Source organism: Linepithema humile, chromosome 2 (genome assembly GCF_040581485.1).
Source record: "Linepithema humile isolate Giens D197 chromosome 2, Lhum_UNIL_v1.0, whole genome shotgun sequence".
Lineage (NCBI taxonomy): Eukaryota > Metazoa > Arthropoda > Insecta > Hymenoptera > Formicidae > Linepithema > Linepithema humile.
In genome coordinates, this window is record NC_090129.1 from 9640862 (window position 1) to 9658898 (window position 18037).

At 38.5% G+C, this 18037-nt stretch overlaps 3 protein-coding genes across 10 annotated transcripts in view; 1 reads left to right on the forward strand and 2 right to left on the reverse strand.

Moving 5' to 3' along the window:
* The first annotated feature begins 2815 nt into the window (after window positions 1-2815).
* On the forward strand, window positions 2816-11519 carry qtc (quick-to-court). Of its 2 annotated transcripts, XM_012380387.2 has the most exons (8): window positions 2816-3029; window positions 3833-4086; window positions 5184-5462; window positions 5982-6521; window positions 6610-6846; window positions 6940-7035; window positions 7669-7770; window positions 8883-11519. In XM_012380387.2, the coding sequence occupies exons 1-8, from the start codon at window positions 2816-2818 to the stop codon at window positions 9090-9092; spliced, it is 1932 nt and encodes a 643-aa protein (XP_012235810.2). In that variant the 3' UTR covers window positions 9093-11519. The 2 variants fall into 2 exon arrangements, with proteins under 2 accessions (XP_012235810.2, XP_012235812.2); XM_012380389.2 differs by lacking the exon at window positions 7669-7770.
* Window positions 11520-11712: 193 nt separating this feature from the next.
* RpL11 (ribosomal protein L11) lies at window positions 11713-13368 on the reverse strand. Of its 2 annotated transcripts, none has more exons than XM_012380307.2 (5): window positions 13240-13368; window positions 12662-12826; window positions 12420-12569; window positions 12193-12340; window positions 11713-11891 (listed from the first exon to the last, which is right to left on the reverse strand). In XM_012380307.2, exons 1-5 carry the CDS (start codon window positions 13267-13269, stop codon window positions 11764-11766), a joined length of 621 nt encoding a protein of 206 aa, XP_012235730.1. In that variant the 5' UTR covers window positions 13270-13368; the 3' UTR covers window positions 11713-11763. The 2 variants fall into 2 exon arrangements, with proteins under 2 accessions (XP_012235730.1, XP_067205176.1); XM_067349075.1 differs by lacking the exon at window positions 13240-13368 and adding an exon at window positions 12988-13068.
* Window positions 13369-13679: 311 nt separating this feature from the next.
* The window catches only part of milt (trafficking kinesin-binding protein milt), a 39164-nt gene continuing 34806 nt past the window's right edge, over window positions 13680-18037 (reverse strand). For all 6 annotated transcript variants that reach the window (XM_067349059.1, XM_067349062.1, XM_067349063.1 and 3 more), the window contains one exon: window positions 13680-17982. In XM_067349059.1, the coding sequence (XP_067205160.1) occupies window positions 16506-17982 (1477 nt within the window). In that variant the 3' untranslated portion in view covers window positions 13680-16505. The remainder of the gene's footprint in view (window positions 17983-18037) is intronic.

Consider the following 18037-nt stretch of genomic DNA (forward strand, 5'->3'; position numbering starts at 1 on the left):
AGTATAAATGTGAAATATCTTCTCATTGTTCAGCGAAGCGCTATGCTAACCGCGAGTACACTCGTTTCTTAGCTTGTTGTGTGTAATTATTCTATATTTGCGTTACGTAACACGCCACTATATTTTCGCGACGACCGCTCAAACTACACATATGGAAAGTAATATTGACCTATTTGCTAAAGATCTTGTCGTATTCATGTCATTTATACAACACTTGACTGCATTTCATAATTCATCGACGGTGATTATTACATAAACACGTGTCGATTATCGTAAGAAATGTTTGATGCATCAGCTCTTATTATTTAAAACATTATTCCTTTTGCTATTAAAACAGAAAACTTCTTGATTGATTATTGAAGTAATTAATTAGCAGAATTAACTAATTATTAATATATGTTTCTTTTCCATCGAGTACTTTCTAGTACTTTCGAATATCTTATTTTTATGTTATTTTTGTAGAAAGCGAATAAGAAGCCGTAATTTAAAAAAACAATTTCACGAAAATGCCGCGCGTATAACAAATATCGTTAAAATGAAATTATTCATGAGCGTGTTATCGGGTTTCTTATTGACGTAAAATCGTTTATTGACGTAAAATCGTTTATTGATGTAAAAAATGGTGTCGCGATTGGCCGGCCAGTAAATGCGACACATAATGCCGCAGCGTATCCTTGAAATAAAATGAACTGATCGATCGAACTTTATTCGATAAAGGCCACCGTTTTCTTTCACTTCATTTCGGCTGTTTTATTACTCGCCGCGGTATGTCATTCGAAATCAACGTTATTTCCTGTTCTCGACGCTTTCGTAAGCTCGCTGTTGAAATCATTAAGCGTTACAATCGGTTTACGTAACGCGGTTTCTACTTAGTAACGGTTTCAACTTTGAAATACTCGGTACTTTCATTACAGACTGTTAAATTCTGCATCTTATTTTTAGAAAGATATGGAAAAGTTTTTGAAGTCGTGGATAGAAATTCCAGAAAAATAAAGTAAATTTAAATGAATTCGATTGGATTGAAACTCTTCGACGTAAAGAATTCTTCGATTATTTGTTATTCATTTACATAGTTTTTATTCTAAAGTATATAGATATATAGCTACATATTTTTATCGTAATGTGGATTTATTACGTTGCTACATTACTTTAAATAATTATTTCAAAGTTTTAATTGTATTTTATTTTACATTTTATAGAACTTGTTTTTTTTTTACAATTCTGAAGACATATTGAGACGAATAATTTTGGATCTTATTCTCTGTTATTTTTCTGGCTTACAAAACAGTAGTTTACAGCAACTATTATTCAGTTTACGAGTTTTATTTACTTACTTTATTTTGTAATACGTGAAAAGTGCACGCCGTAAACTTTGTTCCACTTCCTGCATGTTTTCTTTTTCAACTCTTCTTTCGGGAAAATAAAGTCGAGGTGATTTCAGACATAGAATCCTTTTGAAATCGTTTTACGCAATCTTGCGCGATTTAATCTAAGGCGCGCCGCAAAATTACGGTTCGCATCCGGCTTCCGCGTGCAAGGACGAAATACACGCGAAGTTAACAATCGCATGCTTAATACACTTGACGATTGTGTGAATAATCGAGGTCGCTCCGTTTTGTGGACGCGAAGAATACACATTGAATTCGCGTGTTATTTGCGATATTATATTGATTATCGGCGTGAAAAGACATTGAAAAAAATTTATTTAAAAGAGATTAAATCAACTCTCTTTTAAATTACATGTACTTTTGCATTTCTTACATTTTTATATCCTTTCAACTCTGCAGTAACGTATTGCGCAAATTGTAATAGAATGCACTCCACGGTCTTCGGTGAGTTGTCTCGGGAGCAAACGGATCCAAGATTCCAAATTCATGGGCAATATCGTGCTCGGAAAATAAGGAACGATGGTTTCCGACAACTGACCTAGGTTCAGTACACGCCGGCGCTTCGTTCGATCGATATGCTCGCAACCCACTCTTAGACAGTACCTTCCCTGTTTTCCAAGGGACGATTTATTTATCGCAACAAGGTTTTCCGAAGGTATAATTCAAGTGACGACGATAGGTTATAAAAGATGCATATTGTTTTCTTCGTGTCCGATAAAATTATATGCAAATTTAAGATAACATCGTAATTGCACGGTAACGTAAATAAATATTTCCGCTGGATGGAACTCAATAAAAGCACATTCACGATGCTCGAACGATGAAAGGCTGTCTCTGAATAATTTTTGTACGAAGTGAAATACAAGCAAAATGTGCGTGTAGACACGTTGCATCCGAATGAATAATTTTGTGCACTTTGTGCGCTCACTGACGAAACCTCTCGTTATTGTACTGAATTAATGATTGCATCTGTTTTTGAATAATATTGCACAGATACACCTTTTCAGTCCGGAAATGCAAATTCATTTTACAACATACATTCGATTATGCAAATGCGAGTGTACAGTGATTCTGCAAAAATCGAGTCGCTAGAAAATATTTAAAACGTAATATTACATCGGCGATCTATTTTAATTTTAGTTCAGCTTCGAATTTCAGTTTGAATTTTTCACGAATGGTGAAACTAAAAATTTCGCAAGCTAAATTACATTTAAATTTTATGTATCTTTTTACGAGTTTCGTTATTTATTTTTCAACTTCTGGAAACAAACGACGCTTCGCGCGCTGTACACGTTGAGCGCAAATACGCAATTGTCTCAGATAAGAGTCCGATAACAATTTCGTAAATCCTCGAGATGTCCGAAATATTTGCCCGCCAGCCAAAGCGCTCTCCTGTCGCAGGTGGTGACAATTGGCGCGGCATTAAGATGAACCTGATGGACAGAATGGCTTGCTACGACAGCGAGAGGTCCTTACATTCCCTGCAACTGATGCAGCCGGGTCACTCAACTCGTGTTGCCGCTACTCCGACGTCACCCACGACGCCGACGATGTCAACGTGTGCTGTCGTTTCGACCAAGGTCACTGCCACTACCAGCCCTACCCACGTGCCAAGTCCTGAATCAGCTGACGAGTTCCCTGGTGAGTTGGCGGAACGATTCGCAGGATTAATTAATTTTTATATGAATTAGCCCACCCACACGATTATCGAAATATATCGCTTGCGACGGGATCGTTTCTTCGAGTATCTGTTTTATTCAACAAATATCTTGGATTCTCTCAATATTCTGCCCATTTTTCTCTATTAAGAAAACATATTTGTGCACGCAATTACTGGATTTTTAAAATTTATTCAAAGAAATCAGGTTTTTGATTGTCCCGATGTCACTTTCAACGTGTATTCTCGTTTCACCAGCTTTATTGTGCCTGTGACATCTAGCGTTACTGTTATTTTGCTTCTCTTTGTTTCTTAACCGTAATTCATACGCGTAAACTCATTTTTAGAATTCTGTTTTAATTACAGAAATGTGGATTTAATATTTTGACAAAATGTAATTCACTTCTGTGCGTTCTTTTCAAAAACCTAACAAATAACGTGGACAATAGAGAAACTTGGAGAAAATTTACATTTTGTGAAAAACTGTTGGTTCAAGTTATGCTTAAAGAATAATGAAAGTAGAGTAGATTAGAATTAAAGTCGCGAGAATTGAGAAATCGTCGCGGTTTTATGCTAATTGACCGCAGTCTAATTCGCGGTCGATTCGCATTCGCGAACAAAACCCATTTCAAGAAAAATGTACTTCAGATCGACTTTCTCAAGTTTCTCGAACGCCATGAAGCGCCTTCAACTTTGATCTCAAAGCGAACGCGGCACAGACACTTCGACCGCGTTCACAGCCGTTCATTCCGTCTCCTTAAATTATTAAATGCCATACCATGAGCAGCTGCCGCTTTGTCGCCGCTGGACTCCCGTATACCGAGGCCATCGCCGTCGGCTCTGCGTCGCGCTGCCAGCTTACGCGTGCGCGGTGAACGGGCACACTATCCGCGAGCTACCACGGCCCTGGTCGACCACCAACACTATTACCGTCGTCACAACCATCTCCTGCAGTCGTCGCAGCAGCATCAACATCCGGATCATCGTACCTTCCCGGTCATCACGGAGAATGGAACCGACTCGCCGCGACAACGATCTCTCGTGAGTACCGCCTCGCTGTCATTGCGTTTTTCCGCGACAATTCGCTGTCCGAAGACCCGAGGAAAATTGTCAACCTCTCGCTACGCATTACATCGATTGCTCTCACGCCGTAGATGAATTTCTTCGATTTGAAATTGATACGCGACTCCGAAGCGGTGCAAAATTCTGACGATTTTTACGGAATTTTTCCCGCGAGTGCGAATTTTTGCGTACTTGCACGCGAAGAAACGAGAACAGAAGAGATAATAAATTTGCCGAGAAGATATTTAAATATTGTTCGAAATTGAATGATAAGCCAAGCGTTCTCGGGAACCAATGAATGTTGTGTGCATTTTTCGTTTTACGCGACGCAATAAGAAGCGTATCGAGAGCGCTTATCCGCCGTTCTGAGATTCGTCGAACATCCTCGGCAAGTGCGATAAGATTGACCTTGGCTTTTGCGTGCGATAAATGTGAGAATTTATACAGAGACCTTAAACTTTATTTTGCCAGCCTCGTGACTCCGAGATAGCGTTCGAAGTTCCGTTGATTAACGGCTAATTCGCACGGTAAGTCACGGTCCGCTCCGCTTGCGTGACCAGGCGCACTTCCGGACGAGAGTGTCGTTATTCTAAAATACAGTAAATATAAGAAACAGTCCAACAGGTAGGCAGCCCGTTATAAATCCGCCCACATATCGACTTTCACAAAACTGGCACATAACGATTCACTCGGTCTTTTCTTCCGCGGCACTCGCGAGATCTAGAAATTTAATGAAGACGCGCTAACGGTAGCTTATTTTCAAACTTTCGTCATGTCTTTAGAACTCTTAATTACTTACGTGATAATCATCGTGGAATTCGAAGAACATATATTTTAATTGACACGAGTTTGTTCGAACAATTTACATGTAATTTCTTTTTTTAAAATAATTGCTCAGAAAACACGCTCCATCTGTCGATGAAGTCTCGCGAACAATTATGCCCCTAATTATAGGATTCCATCCGGCAAGATTAACGCTGGCGATATCGGGTTCGCGTATTTTAATCAACGCGCGATATCTGGTTTAATGAATCGCGCCAGCGGATCTCGTTAATTAAGCGATGTTAACCGTACAGAGTCTCTCACTGACGCCGGTGAGGCCGCGGCCATGTCACGCGGCCTCCGGGGCGACGACGACGGGAGCGAACGATGACAGCGATGCCGAGAGCGTGAAGAGTTACAGCAGCGCTTGCAGCACGGCGAGCGCCTGCGAGCACGCTTCCTTCGCGTTGAACGGCACCACCTGGTCCGGTCGATCGCGCAAATACGTCGTGCACTGTTCGAATCACGTCGGCGACAGCGACCAGTACCTCACGCCTACTCAGAGAGCGGCCAAGCAAGTGAGGAAGTTTCAGGTAATCAACTTGTACACTCAAAAAAATATTTCGCTGATGTAGTTAGATTTCTAGATATCGCAACAAGAATGTATCGCTATTTTTCGTATCTGTGAAAACATTGTTTGTCACATACAGAATTTATAGCAGTAATGTTCTAGCAATAGCTTCTGAAAAATTTAGGTGCCATTGCTAAATGTTATTCATTGCATGATCTAACACGTGATTGATCTTATATAGATAGGCGCTTTAGAGAAACTTTCTTTTTAAAGTTCACAAACAATACAGATATATATTCTGTTTCTGTCATCTAAACTGATTAAGTAATTACATATGCGATATCACAACAGTTGCTAATCATTTATCTGTTTTAGTTAATTTTTTACACCTAGAAAATTTTAGCTATTATTGCAAGATCATTTTTTTGAGTGTAAGGAAAGCACGCTTTCGCATTCATTATTCAACGCTCGAACGCGTCGATCGCGAACTTTGAAAGACCAACGAAATAATTAATCGTGCGCTTCTTTGTCTCGCGTGCAGGCTCTGCTGAGGGATGCGCGTAAGGAGCTCGAGGAGAAGGATCGGGAGATCCTGCGCCTGACGAAGGAGGTCGTGGAGCTGAGGCTGTATAAGGCGTCGCTGAACAGTCCGGACGAGCGGACGGACAGCAGCGACGCCCTCACCGTGCGCGAGAACAATCCGTTCTCGCCGGAGTCGCCGAGCAAGGACCTTCCCGACGAGGGCGTCGTGCCGGAGAAGTCCGTCGCCAGCCCGGAAACGCCGGAGAAGTGCCGCGCGGACCTCCCCGCGTCGCTGGCCGACTCTGGCCACTTCGAAGATGGTTCCGTCCATTCGAAAGATTCCGTCTGCCTGCCCGAGTCGCAGCCGGAGATCGTCGCCGACGTGGTGACGCGCGCCAATGTGATATCCGGCGATATCGTTCCCGATATTCATGTCACGCCGACGAGCGCGGACGAGGAGAGGCGCCGATTAGTTAGCCATTACGAAGGTAGGATCGAAGATATGCACAGGCGGCACGTTGATGAGCTGCAGGAGGTGAAGCAGAAGCACAATGACAAGGTAGAATCTTTGTTTAACGCACTCTGACGTCGTGATTGTTTTTCTTCAGAAAATATACGCTCATACATCGATGGCGTGCTCGTTGCAGGTTGAGAGCTTATTAAATCAACTGTCCGAGGTCAACACTCGTTACTGCGAGGTACGGCCGGCCATGGATGTCGCAGAGGCGCGCGCGCGCGAATTAGAAGCGGAACTAGAGGCTGTGAAGACTGAGCTTAACGAGGAGAGGACTCTCTTGAGCGAGCAGGAGGAAAGGAATAAGCACATGTACCTGAAAATGTATGCCAAAGGCCAAGAAGCTGCGCGCATTGAACAGGCTGATCAGGTGCGACTCAAATACATGAAAGACACGTGCGCCGAGAAACGTAAGCGAGATCTAAAGAGAGATAATACTGAATACTTGTCGCAAAAATTGCAGATACTCATACAAGCGCACCAAACGCCGCCCAAAGTCACCGTTGCGGAATTGCTTCAGCAGCTAACCGTTACTCAAGCTGAGTTAGAAAATATTAAGGTAAGACGTGTTTAATCTCTCGTTCTGAAAGCTTTGCGTTGACAAACGTGACAGTAACGATCGCGAGTCGATTAAAATTTTATCAATATTTTCAATCAAATTGATGCAGTACGATTTTTAAAACGTTTCAAACGGTATATCAATATAACGAATTCTTTTCCAGCGAGTTCATTATTATTGTCGTCAACGAGCTTTCATGATATTAGACTGCGTTGCGACATTTGCACATGATAATTTTCTCCTTTAGTTCAACATTTGCATTTCTGTTTTCCTCGCTTAATCATTAGTATGTTTTTCTGTTTAGACATGCATTCTGCGTAAGACATAACGACCGAAAAATCGCGCGAGAATCCCACCGATTTTCTCACGATTAATTAAGAATTGAGATTTTCTCACGATCGTGCTAACACAATAACACACCTGATGAAATCTCAAGCGTGATTGTTTTTTTTTTTTTTTCGCGCCGTTCAACCAGCTTTTACATACGTTTCTCAGACATTGTCCGTTAATTTCTCACATTTGTCACACACTTGTTGAAGTGTGTACGTCACACTTTTTACGTGCATCCTCATAATTCACAATACTCTTGTACTAACGATATGCCACTTTTTTTGGTCGCCGCTCACACTCCAGGACACAAGCTACTCGCCTGAACCTCACATTTCAGCCGAACATAGCCAAAGTTTATTAAGCGCTCAGGAGGCTGTTTCTCTCTGGGTCCTTGGCACACGTAAGGTCTGTATCTTAACTGGACTGCCACGTGACTCCGCAAACTCTCTTTCATCCACTTTTTATCGCCCGTAAACGTAGCATTTTGTTTGCGCATTACGATGCACCGATCTTTTTACCATGTGTTTTGCTGCATCAAGAACTGATATTCTGACACACAAACGCAATACGTAGCTATGTAGCTCTTAAAAATTTTGTAAAGAGACAGCCAACGTGACAGCGCCAAATTTTTATACCTTGTAAACCTTTCGAACTCGTCCCGGGAGTCATTGTCGCTCGTCTCTGCAGACGGAATGAGCGACGGTAACTGCGGGGAATAGTTCGTGCACAAATTGTCGCGGAACGAGCAGTTCTTGAATACAGATGAGGCCGTGTGGAAAAGAGCACAATTGTGCCCCTATCTTTCCTCTTTCTCGTATTCGCGTTAGTGAATGCTTTGCTGCAACGATTGCATGCGGACTATGAAGCACAAGTGTAGATGATTTATATTTCTACACATATACGTTGCTCTTAGATCGAGCGATGTTATATCCAGTGCACTTGGAAGAAACAGCCTCTTACATCTTCGGTCAATGTAAGTTTGCACGTGCTTACAGCCAATGCACGCTTCCACCATTGCATACAAGACGCGTATACTGTATCCTTGAATCCAGATGGATCGATTCTTTACTCGGTATTAACACAGGCCTGTCGACAACACGTAGCGTTGTCAAAGACACACTTTGACAAAATTGGTATCTACAAACCATTTTTCATTATATTGGATTGTTTGAAAAGTTCTTAAGAATTTTAGGCAGTTTTAAAGAGAATTTTAAACCTGAAAGATGGCAGAAGATCATCGAAACAAGCGGCCGATACATTGATGATTAAAAGTATGTCTAAGTATAAAAATATCATCTTCGAATTTTTCGAATAATCCAATATATGTATCAATTGTCGAAAGATTATTGACATTTTCGCTAGTAAGTAATCCGAAATCAAACATACGAATGCATCTGGATTCAAGCTTGATAAAACATAATTGTATACTAACAATTGTACATTTGTAAAATGTCTTCATGTCGAGATGAAATGTTCTTTTTTTTTTTTAACCAGTACGCCATTCTGTTTCGATTTAGGCAATGTATCGGCGTATTGTAGAGGCGAGAAGCAGCCAGGGTACACTCGATCCAGAAATCACCCTGCAGTTCCTAAAGTCGGCAATCTACTATTTCCTAACTGATAAGGAGAATCATCACGGTCACTTGAATGCTATTGAAAGTATTTTGGGCTTCACAGACGCGGAAAAGCACAACATCGATAAGCTATATCGATCAACGAGGAAGTAGCATTTTCTGCAACACCTATATAAAAAGTTATATCATTGTTGACGAATGGTATTACTTTATCCAATTTAATACCTGAATTTTTAAATATATTTAGTTTGTTTTGGTGGTGTTTTTCAATAACATTTTTATATGTGTCCGAAAAATTTGTATAAACTTTCATGGATACTTTTTATTACAACAGTGACATGCACTAAAATAAGGAAAAATGTTCATGACAAATAATAAATATATATATTACTTTATTATAAAAGAATATACATTTATTATCAAATATTTACTAATTGACTTATCAAATAAATATATAAATATGTATTTATTTAAAAAAAATGGAAATTTTTACTTTTCTTGGTGTAAGTATATAGATTTTAGTAGCGAAATTTATACAGATCTTTCCGGATACACCCTATATTTTTTATTAATTGTTATTTATATGCAGATACAACAGTTTTTTAAAGAAAAAAAAAACACCTCATAGTACGAAATATCAATATTATTGATATGATATTGAATATTATTATTATTTTTGTTATAATTCAAAAATGTTCGCGAAATGTAAATGCTGAAATTGTGTTATATTTTACAACTCGCACATACCATACGTCACATTTTTACGCCGTTACGTACGAACGGCAATTTTAGAACTAGGCTGCTTTTACAATATATATATCTAAAATTTTGGGATTTAACACGAATTATATACGTACAGTTTGGATAAAGGAAAGGTTTATAATTATATAAACGCTCTGCGATGGCCATGTATTACAAATTAACATGCATATACACGATCTGTATGCTCGAAATTAGTGAATTACGTAAAATATTCTAGTTAAACTTGAAAGAAAATATATTATCCATGCAATTATAGTAAACTACATGTTACTCTTTCCATGATTATGTATTATAATATACACCCGCATTGTGTATATTGTAATAAATATACGAAACATTGCATAATTAAGTAAGAAATATGTGATACAGGCGAAAAGTTAACCGGAGGGTAGAATTTAAAAATCTTGAGAGAATTTATCTTAATATAATTATTTGAAATGCATGCCCATCCTTGCACGAGTATGAAAGTTGAATATATATATTTATCTCTCTCGTTATCACGTGAATCCCGAACATAAAACATTATATAAATTTATTTATATATTCATCTGTTATATAAATATTATAGAGAAAATATTATATCTATATACACGTATGTATATATTCAGGATGAAGATCAGGGTTTCTATATCCATCTCGAATTTTCGAATACAAAGAAGTGATTTTGAAACGAAATATTTGCAAAAATCATTTAATTGTATGTATGACAACTCTGAGTCATCCTGTATATATTATCTATATCAAAGTCTGGTGACATGGCGTCCAGATAAGGTAATAATATGGAGACTGAAGGATATATCTTGCCTTTTTATCTGCTTGTATCTTCAAAGTTAAGTAGATCTTGCGGAAGGACATTCAAAGTGCAACTATTAGTGGACGTCAATAAGCACGCTTCCTATGTCTTATAATTATTCACTTATACATATATATATGGGGTACTTTCATCCATTTCAATTAAAACCAAAGAAAATCGGGCAATTACTGCGCATGAATATTTGATTTATCATTTAAGATTACAATACTGGCACTGTCAGCTTAAACCATTCTCTTATATCATTCGTTGAAAATCTAAAGCAATAATATTGTAAAATCAAATGTAGATAACTTGTTTCTCTCAAATTTCTTTCTTATAATCTACAATCAACACGAAAATGTAGAATTTTCTTAGCACTAGAATTTTTGTAATTTGACACAATTAGCTTGAAAAATGCCTAAGGTGCCAAGAATAAAAATGTGAACGTTCATACAACATACAGAATGCTTCTTAAAGCAACGTTCTTCTAAATGTTTTATAAATTAAGAAACCGAGAAATGCGGACAGTATCTATTATATCAAAATAAAAAAAAATGAAAAACGTCCAAGGTCAAGAAAATATAATTTCATATAATGTCTAAGTGATCATATCTCTAACTCTCTGAAAATCTTCGTTGTAGATAATATTTATTTTATAATGAAGAGTTCCTTTTACAAATGTTACAATGCTAGGCCTAAGTAAGCTCGATTATAATTAATAAAGCTCCAATATGTCATTCCATCAAAAATACTATTGATAGTGAGAATGCGAGAGTCGAGGAAATGTTAGAAGTAGATGAGTATTTTAAACGACAATTTATGGGATTACGTTTCAATATTTTTTGTGAGTTTAATAATTATGTACAATGTGATGTGTGGACTCAGTCTATATTTGTACTTGTTCCTTTTTTCATACATTGCAGTGAGAAACAATTGTATTTTCTTAATTTATTCTCTAATTATTGGTGTTTTGATTGTATTGTGAGCAATGTGAAAAATTTAAATAAAAATTTAAACACAAATAATTCACGATTTCCTATGTCTTATAATTATTCACTTCTTATATATACTTTAATCTATTTTTTTAATTAAAATCAAAGAAAATTGGGCAATTACTGTGCATGAATATTTCATTTATTTACTAAGCAATTGTGTACTTGTCGGATTGGATTAAGGCGTGTGATACAAGGTTTGGATATATTGTTAAATAGTGAACGATTTTTGTTAAAATTCTTTATATGGATAATCGTAAAATACAAAGTATGTATCTTATTTCTTTCCTGCTATAATGATTCCATCATATTTCTGTTGGAACCACTTCATTGCGTCTTCTTTGGTAAGTCTGTGTTGGAAACCGACCTTACCAGTTTTCCTTCTTCGATGTGCTACGTTAAATCCTATAAATCAAATGTGCATTCAATAACTTGCAGGCTTTGCAATTTTTCATATACATAGAATTGTCATCTTCTCATGCATTTAAAACTAAATTTTTACATATTTTAATGTATAAGTGTAGCCTCAATCGAGTAACACACCCAGTAAAATGAAGTGGGTGTGGGTTGCAAATATGAAGCATTTTCTCTAGCACATGTTTAATATAATTTATAGACACCACCATAAAACAGGGATATCTATGATACCAGATAATGTGCAATATCCACTGATAATTAATAAAACAATTGAAGTTGTATCACTAACCTGGACGACCAAGTACAACGTAGAAGTCTAAGCCGTAGATACCAATACTGGGATCGTATTTGATTCCTAAGTCAATGTGTTCTTGGATGCCAAAACCGAAGTTTCCGGTGCCAGAGAAGTTTTCTTTTTTCAATTCATATTCACGTACCTGTAATCAAATAATAAAACATTAAAATTATAACAAAGAAGAATATATAGAAAAGATAGAACATGAAGATTTGACTTACCTTTAAGCCACGTTCAAGGATCTCTTCAGCTTTCGCACCACGTACGGTACAGTGTACTGCTATTTTTTCATTACGACGAATGCCGAAGGAACGTACTGTATATCTAGCTTTAGAGAACACAGGTTGCTGACCAGTCAGCTGTTCCAAGACCTATATAAGATAAAATAATCAAGTTTGTTTCAATAATTAAACCATGTATCTTAGATATTTTGATTAAAAAATGGAAGATTTGTAAAACTTGCCTTAGCAGCACGCGTCAGTCTGTCACCAGATTCTCCCACACAAATGTTCAAACAGAGCTTGCGAATTCTTACTTCGCGCATTACATTTTTAGATGCATCTTTTGGCTCCCTCTTAACTTTCTTATCGGCCTTTCTATCGACCTTCTTTTCGGGTTTCTTTACATCCTGCAATTAAAATATTGTCATTAATACATGTATAGAGTTCATTATTAGTTTATAGACCAATGTTATGTTTACAGTTCATCTAGTTAAGCCAGTAAGACATATTTTTAATAAATTATCTATATTGATTAAACGAACAAGATTGTTAAGATTGAACGACTCACAACTTTATAAAATAAGATTAATAATTGTAGGTTATACACGAGCTGATGCCGAGCAAAAACAGGCATGCAATCTCGATTACCTATCAGCAATAGATCAAAATATTGATGATTTTATTAAAAACTAACATTATTGATGATTCATTAAGAATACTGGCTATTTTCGCATGAAGATGATATGTAAGAAGACTAGATGATGCCATGAATATAATCAGATTAAAAGAAATATTTTCAAAGTGAGAAACACACACTTACCGCCATGATGAAGAAAAGAGGATACACCATGAACGAATGCTTTCATAGGTCGACAAAAGCGACTCGCGTGATTCGAAAAATTCACTAACGCCCTCTCTGGAATATATTATGACTAGAGGAAGAAACAGTATCTGTTTTATCCAAAAAATGTAGTCAAATAAAAAATCAATGTCAATACATATATCTGCACAATAAAAACTAAAATAATTTTATTTTATGTAATGGTTATCAATGTAATAATATAATATAAATTTTAGACATATTTTTATTAGCTTTTATTATTTTTAATAATTTTATCTCATTTACTGCTCTTTTTTTTTTACTATTTTATAAGAAATTTTTATAATGCAGAAATATATGAGAAGTTTTTGAACATTAACACTTTCGAAGCTAACTGAGATGTACTTTACAAATAATTATTTATAAGATGAATGACACTATTAGTATTTAAATATATATTTATTGTTCAATTTGGAGGTATGACATACCATATAATCTCTACTGTGACAATTATTTATTATAGACCTAGAATATGATTACATAGCACCTTCGATAAAGGGCTTGTTGCAACACGCTTGACATAAACATAATTGGCCGGTCAAATAAATATAAATCATCATAAGTACATAAAATCCAAGTACACACGTGTCTCAACACAAAGATGCCATAATTCAAAATAAAAATGTCGGATACTAATAAGAAAAAAAGCTTTACAAGTACTAAGGCCTCGATCTTATGTTAATATTTATAGTGAATCTAATACAAGTAGTATGCATGACCATAGTGATACATGATGCCTTATTTAGCTCTAACATTGCATTTCCCAGAGAAACATCATTTACTAAAGCAACGCAACTTTTCGATTACAGCCATGAAAATTAATTTGCTCATTGGTTCGTAAAACACATCGTGTTTACATTACGTATTGTCCGCTTACTCTGAAAACCGAGTGGAAAATCTGTCGGTTGACAGAGTAATCTATTCAATCATGCAAAGTCTCTTGAACAAATCGAAAACTTATTATATAACATTGTTTGAATTTTATTCGCTTCTTTTATTTTGTATCTTTTTGGGAAATATATATTTTCCATAAGATTCCGCGAGTATTGAAAATCAGCTCTGTATTGCACTGCTTTATTATTCACTGGTTGAATGATCGTACATTCGCTTGATTTTACCGCAATTACTGATACGTTTGATTCTTAGTAATATGAATATGCGATTCGTTATGCTCGCTATTTGAAAAAAAAGAAGAGAGATCTACGTATCTAAATGCAGTACATTCTAAAACCTTTACATGCAGAATATATGTAATTTTCACCTATATTGAATATACAACTTATTCTTTGCGAACAAGCGTAAGAGAATCGTTCTCGAAACGTCTATTCACTTTGCCAGAGTACGCTAAAATATTTTCGTTGAAGCTCATCATCCTACATACGACCCTGCATTTTTCGAGTATCAAGTACAAAGTAGTGTAATTGCAGTAAAATATGATATTCCCCTGATCGTCTCGTCGCGGTCGCTCTATTTACAACAGCACACGCAGTTATTCCATCGCGATTCGGTTAGCTCTAGGCCCCTCGATCAAAAGAATCATAACCAGGAGATGTCGGCGGAAATGCAAAACGAGGTAGGATAGCGACACAGCGTTATTTTCCAACTTAATTTATTAATTTGTACGTCTATGTACAAGGCTGCGTCGAGAGCTAAATACTCTTCTCTATAATACATTACAGTTTGTCTTACACAAAACTGAGTCCTATTTGCGGGAAATAAAGTAGCAATAAATTAATAAAAGAAAAATCAGGAATCGCTAAAAAATATAAGGCATTTTACCGTCTTTTGCTGCATTTCACTTTACTATATACAGTACTTGTAAATCAATGCTAGATGTACAATCTTCCGCATGCAAAGACTGACAATAGCGTTGACAATGGCTACTACAGCTTTTCATCATCAAGCGTTCGCTAAAGAAAATAAATTAGCACCAACAAATTCATTGACTTTGTGCTAAATAGTGTATCATAACGGGATGCAATCCTCAGCATCCTCTTTCTCTCTCTCTCTCCTTCTCTTTCTCCTTCATATACGATTCATTTGCATTGCTAATAGCTTACTTCTTTGAGCTGTAAATTTCGAGTACATGATATTAAACTCATTAATTGCCACGATATTAGTCTAATTATCCTGTCGTTGCAACTTATTTTTTTATTTCTCGCATCTTTCGTTTTCTATCATTAGAAATATATTTCAATCTTTAACTATGTAAATATGGACTGCACTAAAAAATAATATAGGAAAATTGCATAGGAAAATTGAGCGAAGTATATTCGAGTTTAACGCGATTACTTTACATATTAAATAATCTAAAAGTTAATTCTTTATTCTTTGGCTGATTTTCAATAATATATCATATATTGTTGCATTAAAAACAAGCTTAGTTGATTAAAACAATTATAGTTGTACTACCGTCTTTAGCTTTTAAATAAAGAATCAATCGAGAAAATTAAGCAAAAGATATTTAAATGTTTATCGATCTCTATACTAAAAATATAATTACTTTCCTTAATCTTAACTTTAAAAGAAAATCTCGCAAATAATATACTTAAATTATACATAAAATACTTCAGTCCTCAGGTTATCGTCACTAGAATGTGACGAGACGCATAAATATAACTCGCAATCCATAAGTACAGAGTCAAAGATTTGAACGCAATCACAAGTGTAAAATAATCTTTAAAATATCTTCATTTATAATATTTTCCCTCATTTACAAGCTATCAAAAGATCTAGCCTTCTGCATGCCCCGCTTTTAAATTCATTATAATCTTTAATGATAAAATTGAAGCTATACAATGATTTCTTGCTCACTGTACAAAGTACGTTTAAGAAACTGGCCCTTCTGTATGTGTCTCGCTTCTAATCTATTGCAATGTTACGGATAAAACTTATAACACGACAATTTCATTGTACAGAATATAAGACAATCTGACTTTGTATAAATTATTAAATAAACAAAAATGATTTGAAACTTTTGCATCATGTTGGATTGAAAACCGCAGCGTACGAATCAACGGATAAATCTAAATGCTGACAATCAACAATGCCGCCGACAGGCGCGTATCATGCAATAACGTGTAGAACCGAAACCTCCGAAAAATGTAATCAACAAAAATGAGCTGCTCTTTCGCAAATACATCGAAAATAAATCCACTGGAATTGATCGATCCGTTTCCCTGCGCATTACAGACTCTACGAAGTATTCACAACAAACCGCCCTTACGACCGAACAAAAGTGAGCTTATCGCGCCCAGCGCCGATTGCGTGGCGGATTCCTTAGTGACAGGCGTCGAGGCTGGCGGCTTAACCCGTCCGAGATCCGGCCTCGTCGCTCTAGCGCCCGATCGTCGTTGCCGATCCGGCGACTGACCCGCTGTTCTCGAGCTAAATGCATTAGAACCGGACGCGCTCGATTCGGACTGCTTGCCGCCCGGCAATGGCGGTTTGCTCGACAGAAGCTCGTCACTGGCGGAGGACGACGAGGACGATGGCGACACCAACTTCTCTTGGCTGGTGCTGGAGGACATCGTAGTTTTGAGGAAAGTCAGCTGCGCCATTGGACTCCCGGTCGAGCGGCGCGTGTACAGGGCGCCCTGCAGTGCCAACGGCGAGATCGACGAGCTGACGGTGGTGGCCATGATCGTGTCGATCCCGATCCTCTCCAGCTTCTCCACCAGACGTATCCCCGTGAGAGCCTTCTTGTCCGAGCGCGTGATCGTCGACTTGGGTCTCTTCTTCTTCGGCTGCGGCGGCGCCGGTGTTTCGTAACTGAAGGTGCGCCTCAGCAGCTCCGCGCCGCTGCTGAGCAGTCCGAATGTGAGAGAGGCGGCGCCCTCCGGCGGCGGTGACGACGACCTCGGCGAGAGGCTCGCGTCCGGACTGTTGCACGGCGTGGCGGTCGGCGTGAAATTGCGATCGTCGGTCGGCGTGCCGACGCACGACGGCGTCACGGCTTTGATCCCTCTTTCGTTCAGCATCTTGGCCAGCCCGAGCGTGGTGGAGAACGTGGACGTCGAGTTGCGGCGGCTGTGCGTGCGCGGGGTGCTCATGCCGGAGTTCATGCCGGAGTTCATGCCGGAGTTCATGCCGCTGTTAGGCGCCGTGGCGACGCGACTGCCGACGATGCTCGCCGTCACGCTGCTGCTCGTGTGATCGTCCGGATGCATCACCGTGCTGTTGGTGAACGTGTAAACGGAGCCGGTGTCCTGGAACGGCTTACCGGGATTCGTGTACTCCTCGTCCTCCTCGAGATCGCTCAGCGCGAACGTTATGAGGCCGAGGTCCTCGAGGGCGCGGCCGCCTCTAGTCTTCACGCCCGGCCTATCCTCGAGCAGCCCGCCCAACGTCGGCGTCGCCAGCCGCGACCAATGGTGCAACGTTTGGGAGCCCTCCATCGGCTTGACTATCTGCAGCTTCTGCGGGATGCGCCAGGCGTTGCCGCTGAAGCCGCTCAGATTTCCGCTGCTGCCGGTCGACATGATGCTGTCCGGAGTGCGACAGTCGAAAGGCAGAAAGGTTGGCGGGGAATGTATCGTGCCGTCGTCATAATAGTCTTTGTAATTGACGCCTGTGAGGAGACACGCGCGCCTCGCTATCACCTCAGCCGGCGTTAAGCGGCGCAAAGCGGCTTCCAGATCCGCCGCACCGGGAGCGCCAGGCACGCCCGTTCGTTGCGGTCCCCTAAAACAGAGTTTTATCAGTTGGAATTATTTATTATATAGTTTTTTTTTTGTAT